General features: G+C 38.8%; 1 protein-coding gene across 1 annotated transcript; it reads right to left on the minus strand.

Moving 5' to 3' along the window:
• Positions 1-4851: 4851 nt before the first annotated feature.
• Positions 4852-8994, minus strand: LOC138046945 (ras-related protein Rab-3C-like). Its single transcript, XM_068893576.1, has 2 exons — positions 8643-8994; positions 4852-5699 (listed from the first exon to the last, which is right to left on the minus strand). The coding sequence occupies exons 1-2, from the start codon at positions 8969-8971 to the stop codon at positions 5387-5389; spliced, it is 642 nt and encodes a 213-aa protein (XP_068749677.1). The 5' UTR covers positions 8972-8994; the 3' UTR covers positions 4852-5386.
• Positions 8995-10000: the final 1006 nt, after the last annotated feature.

Here is a 10000-nt window from a genome sequence, read left to right on the forward strand (position 1 = left end):
CATGCGGTGTGTAAAAGGCTATAAAGCCTGCTATTTTAGATGGACCATAGGTGCTCATGGACTTATAGCAGAGCAAAACAAAAAAAGAACAAAACAAATCAACAACGTGTAATTTAAGTTGTTCCCTTCTTTTAGTTCAACACGAGTCTTGAAAATGCGGCCTCAGGCAGCCCACTCGCGCATCGAGGAAAACAAAATAACCTTACATCTGCAAGATCTGATTTTTTTCTTGGAGATGAAAATACAACAATTACTGTCGGCAATGTTGCTCTTTCAAGCTCCTGTCAGAAAACAACGAAGGAGGCGTTTTTTTTGTCACGTCGCTAATGGAAAGAAAAAGTTAAGGTCTGTCCTTTTAGCGATGTGCAAGGCTTACAAAATAACATTAATAATATATTGACCAATGGGCCGATAAGAAAGCTAAAACGAAACACAAAATACGACACAAAGTGAGTGCATATTGAGAGAGCGCGCAGTGGTAGACATGCGCATTTGCCAGCCGTTCAAATCAACGCAGAAGTACAAAGCGCAGAACTGGTAGGTCAATCCAATCAGTAGAATCCCAGGCTTCTACGCGACTTTCTAATCGTCAAAAAGAAAAAAGAATTGAAATGTCTTAGGCATTGCCGGCGCACAAAGTTTCAGAATGACAGATTTTTCGGAAGGTAAAAATAATTAAGATTATGTCAAGATATAAAGAAAATAACCTTAAAGTTGGCTTTTCGTTTCCTCTTGGGTTCAATAGCTGAAAACTTGACTTATTTATTTATTACAATTTAATGGCAATAACTATATACATATTAAATATTAAAGAAGAAATATTAATAAAAATGCAACAAGCCATAGGGATAATCTGTAAAAGAGTAATCAACACTCCATACTTGACAGATCACCAAGAAGCTAGGCTAATAAATATTAATAAGGTATAACCATAAACTTTATATAAACCAATTCTAAAAAAAATTAATAAGAATACTATCACCATGTTTGAAAGCTGCCAGAGAAGGGGCTAATCTGAGCTATAATGGTAAAGTATTCCATTTACCTACAATTCTATTAAAATAGCTATGTTTAAATTTAGTGGTCCTTGCAAAGTTCGACTTTAACGAATAGTCATTAATATGTCAAAACCTGCAAAAGTCAGCCTGGGAATAAAAACTCAGAAGCGAAGTCAAGTGCAAATCAAAATAGCCATTTAGAGCTTTGTATAGAAAAGTTTCATAAAAAAAGATAGCGTCTCTTTTCAAGGAACAGCATATTCTGGAGACTTTTTAGGCGCTCTTCATGAGTTGATATTATTACTTTTTAAGGTAAACTTTGTTCCTCTCCGTTGAACACGCTCCAGTTTATCAATATTTCTTGAAGTATAAGGTGACCAAACCACTGATCCATATTCCAGTTGCGACCTCACTAGCGTGCAATACAGCGTTTTTAAGGTATGGGTATCCTTCCAACCTCTGCATGTTCAATTCTTCTTATCAAGTCTAAAATTCTGTTCGCTTTACACGTGATTGTATCTATATGAGAATTCCAAGCGAGAGCATGGTTGGTAAGTAAACCAACACCACGAAATTTATCAACTTCTTCCAAGACAGTTCCGTTTAGAGAAAGGTTAAAAATAAGAGGTTGCCTCTTCCGGGTATTTCGCATTAAGTAATGATCCTTGTAAGGTGGATAGCAATTTCCTTTGTTATGCGGCAACGGGGCTTTCCCCACACAGGAATGTTATCATTTTTACACAGAGAATGCATAAACCTACAGGAAGGCAGTTAACGCAATAAAATTCATTTACAGCCCACTTTGAAAGGGTGTTTTTTTGTGTTAAAAGATTTTGACCAATCACAAGAGTTGAAAACAAAAGCCAAGAAACGTTTACAATTTTACATGTTCCCCACATACGATTTCTGTGGAATTCATTTAAACTGAGACCAGATGAAAGATGGAAGATGGTTGGAAAGTAAGGATGAATATAATACTGCTTTATGAAGTTTTGTTAACCGTTTGCTGTTTAAGCCAATCAGAAGTAAGTACAGACAATAGTAAAGTTATCACCTTTTTGCATACCAATTGAATTCCAACATGTTCGTTGCCGTTGTTGCTATCGTTCTTATTTGGACCGTTTCTTAATTTGCACTTCTGGCCCCAGTTGTTCAAAAGATGGATAACACTATCCACCGGATAAATCACTATCCACAGGACAGCGCAATCGGTTTCGCTATTACTTATCCACTGGATAGTGATTTATCCGCCGGATAGCGCTATTCATCGTTTGAACAACTAGGTCCTGAACATTAAATTCCATCCTGTTCTGTTGACTCCAAGTACAACGTTTGTCTAAATCGCGCGTTGAAACATCAGTTGATCGTCTGGACAGGACATCACTCTAAATGCCTTGTAGTCGCCTGCATACCTTGCCAGAGTATTTCCTGCACTGAAACCTCAGGAAGGTCGCTGATCAACATTACAAAAAATAGGGGCCAAAAAATCGATCCCTGAGGCACACCAGATGAAATATATAGCCAATTTGAAAATTTACCATCGACCACAACCCTTTGCTTACGATTTGACTTATATCTAGCATTTCACTGGTTTCTAACTCTGATATATCGAGTGCTTTTAAAAGCATGTCTAGCTTCGTGAAAAGCTTTCTTCGACTGAAATACTGAGCATTGTGACAAAACAATGTAGAGGAAGTGCACGCGCTGTTATCAGCCAATCAAAATCATTTTGGATAAACTGTCAAATAGGAAACAAGCGTGCGCAAAAAGCGCACGTTTTTGGGCAAACTTTGTACTTCATTAAAAAAAAAAAAAAAAAACGTGGTGGGCCTTGACGATAATGTTTATGTCCCTGTTCATATCCCGTAACCACAGAAGGGGTTCGTCGGGTCGTCACAGACCTACCTCCATTTTTGTCTTTATGTATGCTGCGGTTAATGAGTCGCGGTTAGTTGTAACGAAGTACATCAGTACAGTGTTGAGTCCGCTCTCTATAAACCCTTCCCTCCGTATTGTGAATATTTATGAAGAAAAATGGGCAAAATCACTAAATCTTCATAATGAACTGCTTTGATAGGCGACAGTTTTTCAGGAGTTGATAATTTAGCAATTACTGAATGAGGCTGAGTAGGATATGAAGAATTTTGCAGGTCGAGGAGGGTGTTTTCCACCAAGGCCGAAGGCCGAGGTGGATAACATCCTCTGAGATCTGCAGAATTCTTCATATGTATAGGTAATCACATGAGGCCGAGTACTATTAAGGATTAATTGCACGAGTGTTTTGGAAATTTTCCAAAATTGCCCGAGTCGCGAAGCGACGAGGGCAATTTGGAAAATTTCCAAAACACTCGTGCAATTAATCCTTAATAGTACGAGGACTCATGCGATTACTTGTTTATCAATAAAGGGCAAAATTACTCTTGATTACCAAAAATGCCCTCGATTAAGAAAAAATGCCCCCTGTCTCAGCCAATCAGCGCTCAGTAATTTTGCCCTTTATTGATAATCTACGAAAGCCGAATTCAATAATTGCTTTATTATTCATTCAAAATATTTTCTTCGCTCAAACTTCTAAACCTACTCGCAGCCATTTCTCTGCTCAACAAAAATAGCAATCTCGTCCCCAGCTTTTTTCGGTCAACGGTTAAATAATTTGCAGCGGGCTGCACTTTTGACGTCATTGGTTCAATAATCTGCAGCGGGCTGCACTTTTGACGTCATTGATTCAATATGACGAAGTTTCTTTGCAAATGTGGTGAACAGCAGCTGGTTATGGTGAATGATGCGTGTGGTTTTCATCAATCAGAAATGGGGAAATATTTTGAATGAATAATAATAACTATTAATGGCAAGCGGATAAAGAGGAAATGTTGAGATAAATGTCATCTGGGGTAGGTAAAGGGCCATGCATGCTCCTATCCCTCCCCTCTCCTGCATTACTCAAATCTTCTCCCTCCACTTGGTGTAAGTTCCCAGAAGTCCAACAAAACTGTTTCTCCATAATGGATTATTTTTGTGTTTAAAGTAAAGCTGTTCTTCTTGACCAACTGTGTCAAAAGGCCTACTTTATTTCCCTTTAGAATATTCTGCATCAATGACGTCCAATACAGGCCTTCGTGATGAATGTCTACCTCAGCAATACTTTAATAATTTATTAGTCCATGTTCACACGATAGTAATTTTGTACAAAAACTGTATAAATATGGTACAAACTGCTAACAGAGGCCTTTTATTTCTTGTATCGCTAGAATGATGATCAGGAGACAAAAACGACTTTTGTTCTGGGTTGAATCTCACTTGCATAACTGTCTTTCAAGATCTTGAATTGCATTATTTTAAACTCTTGACTCTTGATATTTAACAATTATTTGCCAAAGGCGAAGTGAATATTGGTGAATATTTACCGAGACGTAGTCGACGTAAATATTCCCTAATATTCACTGAGCCTGAGAAGAATAATTGTTTCAATGTAATTTTCAGCGGTGACTATCAAGAAACTGCAAAACAACAGGCTAAAACAAGATAAAAAGGCACGATAAGTGCTTGATTGGCTTAGCAGTTGCGCCTCCAAAATGTTATATTCACTGGGTAGTGCGGTAAATATACTGTAACACTAAATTCTTTTATTCACCGCTGAAAATTATACTAAAAAGCAATAAGGGTAAAGGATGGCATTATTTCAGTTTGGTGAATGAAAATGGAACTGTACAGTTTATCTTTTTTTGATGAAGAGAGTTTGGAGGACACTTTGTGATGTCAAAGTGTTCTCGTAGATGCGAGTGAAGTTAAAGTTGGCGAAAAGAGAAAGGGGCCACTTCATGGCACTCAATGAAATTGTCGTGCATTTCTGGACACATTTGCACTTTCAACTGTTACCTGGGGTCTTCTGCTAACTAAGTTGTCCAAATTTGGTTACGATGTTATGGTTTTGTTACCAAATATTCCAGTAGCAAGTAGCCCCTGCATTTACACAAATTTTCACCACTATTTTAGTCATCACATTGTAATACTATAAATACAAAAATATGTCTGGTAACTGACTAACGGAGCAGGGATGTCGCAGTGGCGAGAGCACTCACCTCGCACCAATGTGGCCCGCGTTCGATTCCGAGACTTGGCGTTATGTGTGGGTTGAGTTGGTTGGTTCTTTACTAGATGCTATGCAAGGTTTTTCTCCGGGTACTCCGGTTTTCTGCTCTCCTCAAAAACCAGTCTACGATTTGATATGCATTGATAAGAGTTGATTTCTGTACAGCGTCCCCAATTAAAGTGCCTAAGTGCTAAATACACTCAAGACGCTTATTTTTAATAAATAAAGTTCATTATTATTAGCTGTGATTGCTCCTTAAAAGAGTTTATATGCTTACATGATCAAACAACTGGCTCCATTAAAGCACTACACAAGAGCAGGCTTCTATTTGTTTTAACTCTTGTCCACTAGCAGGCAACACCAGTGTTGTCAATTCTTTCAATTGCTTGGACCTTTCCATTTCATCAAGAAGAATATCCACAATTTGATCAAAACACTCATTAATGTTAATGCCTTTCACAGTGCTGGTTTCTAAGAAAGGTAGTTCTAGGTGCTCAGCTAGGTGCTGGCCATCTTCTGTTGAAACTTCCCTCGGATCAGACTTGTAGCGATGGTTCCCAACGAGTATACCTTTGGTGTTTGGTTGACATAACCTCTTCATTTCGGCATACCTTTGGGGGAAATAAAAGGAAAACTTTTTTATATGTTCGTCTAAAACTCATAAATAATTCATGAGCGAAACAGCTAACACGTACATGCACAAGCTTTCAAAACTGATAAAACACTCCTCATTCCCTCATTAGAATTTTCAACTTGGACTTTTTTGGGGGGTGGGTGTCACGATTTGGTTGCCCATGAATAATTTTAATAATAATAATAATACATATTAAATGAAAGGTGTAACAATTGAACCCACTGGGAACTTGGAACAATCCGAGCCCCAGATAGGATTCGAACCCACGACCCTCTGTGATCTAGTACGGATGCTCTAACCACTGAGCGACTGGAGACTCTACGATGAGCAAGGGTGAAATGTGGGTATTTGACTCGAGCTGCATCACACAGCTACAGAGTCAACATTGATGTTGTCAATGTGACTGCGCCATGCAGTTATGAGCTATGATGTCAGTCGATATTTGACTCTGTGGCTGCGTGATGCAGCTCGAGTCAAATACCCACATTTCACCCTTGCTCACCATAGAGTCTCCAGTCGCTCAGTGGCTAGATCACGGAGGGTCGTGGGTTCCAATCCCATCTGGGGCTCGGATTTTTCCGAGTTCCCAGTGGGTTCAATTGTTACACCTTTCATTTAATATGTGTTAAAACATTCTCTCACAATAATAATAATAATAATAATAATAATAATAATAATAATAATAATACAGCACAAAATTCTTCATAGACACAGCCCAATTGGGATTCAAAGCTCAATCAGAGGCAATCGCAATGACCACTAAACCGCAGACGACTATGTGATAGACTAACTGGGGGAAACATGTTTTAAAGAATTGTGTGTGTGACCGGAAACAAGTTTTTCGTGTTTTTGTTGCACGCAATGCAATGTCCAGTCATCGTCTGACTTGGAAACACATCTTACCAGGCAATCTCTCCTGATATTGTTTTTAAAAAGTATGAAATATTCTAAACTACTAGCGTAGCAACTTGTTCAGCATCTCTTTACTGGTTTTCATTGGAGTCAATAACTTTAATAACAGTTTTAAATGTGAGCAACTAGTCTACAATCAGGTTGGGTCATGAAATGAGGACTTGGGATTAGGACAACGGAATTGAACTGGATATTGACTAAGATATTGTAACATAAAAAATCCCTTGAATACTGTGAACTTTAACTCTTTCACTGCTGACTTTTCTACCGTCAGTATACCCCTTAACTGTTGCATTTTTTCACAAACATAAGACACCAGAGAAACCATTCTCAAAGAATGAACTATATCTTTCGTTCTATTGACGCTATTACATTTTCAGGACATATACAATAAAAAAATTGCCATCGTTTGAGCTATATTTATTGAGGAGAAAGTAGGGCCTAAATACAATTTGATCTATCTAAATAAAGAAATACAGTAAACATGCACTACACAAGTTCATGTGTGCCAATGAGATGCAATTCTTTTAGGCAAAAGGACCTTTTCAAGGAAGGAAACATGCATAATAATGTCTTGAATCACTTGATTTCACCTATAATTTTCTCATACCTCATGTTTTTACTTGCTTGCCAGACATATGTTGTCGATTTTCGTAGCCACAGTGGGAGTCACATAATCCTATGTCGAGTATACTCGACAACAGCAGTGAAAGAGTTAAAGGAAATCGGCTAAAATTCCTTCAAACAGAGTGTAGGCTATCGGTAGCCTGTTGTTTATGAGAGTAAAGCACATGAGTATAAAAAAGTAAAATAAAGCTTTCAGCCTTCCGCTAATGTCTCAAACTGAAACAGTGGCATAGTGAAAGTATTTTTCCAAAAATTGTTCAATATTCAGGAATCGGTCATCTCTATAATAGCTGGGACTGCAGTCACGTGTAATAATCAACAGTAAATTTCGTCTTGTTTTGTTTTTCATGAGTCTTTATCCCATTCAAGCCTGGATTTTTTAGGCTTTCGAATTTCTCTCGTTCAGTAAATTTCATAATCTGAGATGTTCTAAAAATAGTAACGTTGCCACCATCGATGGATGGTGTTACTGAATTTCTCTCAAACAACGAAGGCAGTGGCTATTCGTACGGGACCTGTACACCGACCTATATTCGTTATTCATACGAGAGTCTTCTTAGAATGATTATTACAGGTTCAATAACACTTGGAAAGTCTTATCTCGTCTTTAATTCTGTCATTACATTTCAGCTATCAAACAACGACATTGATGCCGTGCACTGCGCACCGGTGGCTCAGTTGGTTGAGCGGTATGAGCACTGGGCTGTCACGCGGGCTGTCACGCGGGAGGTCGTGAATTCAACTCCGGACGGATCAACACTCAGGGTCTTTAAATAACTGAGGAGAAAGTGCTGCCTTTGTAATTACATCTGCAAATGGTTAGACTCTCTAGTCTTCTCGGATAAGGACGATAAACTGTAGGCCCCGTCTCACAACCCTTCAATGTTCATAATCCCGTGGGACGTAAAAGAACCCACACACTTGTCGCAAAGAGGAGGGCAATGTAGTTCCCGGTGTTGTGGTCTGTCTTCTGTGGTGTATCATGGTTGGGAGGGTAAATGCTCGGAGATATTAGCTACACCAAGCTACTCTAAAATCCGAGGGTAAAGAAAGATATATGCCGGTTTATTTTCACGAACTACCTCCTTCGTTCGATGTTACTGGCCATCTGACCTGCCTTGTGATTTCTCGCATTTAAGTCTAAGCACCCATTTCAAATAGCGCTGATAAACAGTATTTAAGTCTAAGCACACATTTTACAACGGTTAGCTTTCAATAACTGCGTGGCTATGTCGTTCATAATCATTGTAAGAAGACTCTCGTATGAATGGCAAATATAGGTCGGTGTACGGGTCCCGTACGATCACTGCCAACAACGAAACCGAAAGTAAATTAAAACTAACATTGCATATTCATTCGAAACCAAAGTTTATCTTCTTACCAATAGCCTATGTTTTGAAAAGATTCCCTGTTGGAGACATCATATACCAAAATAACTCCAGAAGCTCCCCGATAATAACTAGCAACTGCTGTTCGAAATCTTTCTTGCCCTGCGATGTCCCAGATCTGCAGCTTAACTTTCTTGTCTCCCCTTTGAAGAGTTTTCGTTCGAAAATCCACACTAATTTCACTACCAGCACTACCAGTGCGTGGCAATTCGCGACCAGTGTATTTACATAATAAGGTTGTCTTTCCAACTTTATAATCGCCGATTATGATGACTTTGAAACAGTAATCTACCCACTGTTGCTTTTTGGAAGCCTCTGCCATGATAGTAAACAATTTGCGGCTGCGGCCTGGGGACTAGTCAAATGTAAAGAAGGAATGGAATAGAAATTTCAAACGAGGAGTTGGGCTGAACATACCATCATATTATTTCTAAAGGGAGAAGTGATTCTAGCACTTTTTTGTACAATTTAAGCAATTTTCTCTTATAGACCCTTGGAAATTTCAAGCGACTTCAACGGGATTCGAACCAGGGTGCGGGTGCAATACTCTACCGACTGCAGGTCAATTTGTTGGATTTCTGTGTGCCCATGCTCAAAGGACTCGACGAATGAAATAAATGTAAAATCCAGGCTTTAACAGGCTCGAACCACTGTCGGTTACGGATTACCCGTGTACGGCATACGCCAGGCTGAAATTTGCACTTTGCCGAATTCCTGGTTCTTTGACGATCATAAGTTTGTCGTTTGTCGTAAATTTCCTTATTGGAGCAGAGATGACCACGTGTCCATTTTTCACGTTTAACACGCCAGTTTTTTGTGTCTGTTCTCTTATTGATGATAAAATTACGTGATAACATTATCGAAGTTGTCGTGGATCCACGAGCCGAAGCTAAGGCTCAATACAGGACAGAAATATATTAACTGGCGTCAATTTGTTTTTCATAATATCAAAAGTGAAAAAGGGTCTATTTCCCGGGTTAAATGGAGAGAAATAATATGCAAACACTAAAATGGCAACAGTTTTATTCAAACTGTCGCGATTTCTCGTCAATAACTTTTCTGGTATGTTCATTGGCTACCAATAACAAATGATAAATTTTCGTTGGCTCACACTACCAAATCTCATTCCAAAATGCCCACCATTTTAGTAGTCTTTAAACATGTTTGACAGCGCGCATGCGTCCTTAATCAACATATTGGTAACTTTTGGTCACTATCCATGGATACGGTATAACGCAGTCGTTTTTCCGAGATGGCGAAAATTGAAAGCACGCGCCCAGTCTTCCCACGTTCACCTTTTATTTTATCATCTTGCTTACACTTCAATGACCTATGTGGTCGCTGGCATATG

The sequence above is a fragment of the Montipora capricornis genome, chromosome 4, assembly GCF_036669925.1.
Source record: "Montipora capricornis isolate CH-2021 chromosome 4, ASM3666992v2, whole genome shotgun sequence".
In the NCBI taxonomy this organism is placed as follows: Eukaryota; Metazoa; Cnidaria; class Anthozoa; order Scleractinia; family Acroporidae; genus Montipora; species Montipora capricornis.

Bases quoted from the DNA above. Each gene is read 5' to 3' on its own strand.
- LOC138046945 (XM_068893576.1), bottom strand. From the start codon at position 8,971: ATGGCAGAGGCTTCCAAAAAGCAACAGTGGGTAGATTACTGTTTCAAA. The intron at 5,700-8,642 runs GTAAGAAGATAA...TTTCCCCCAAAG, and splicing joins TTTCAAAACATAGGCTATTG to GTATGCCGAAATGAAGAGGT.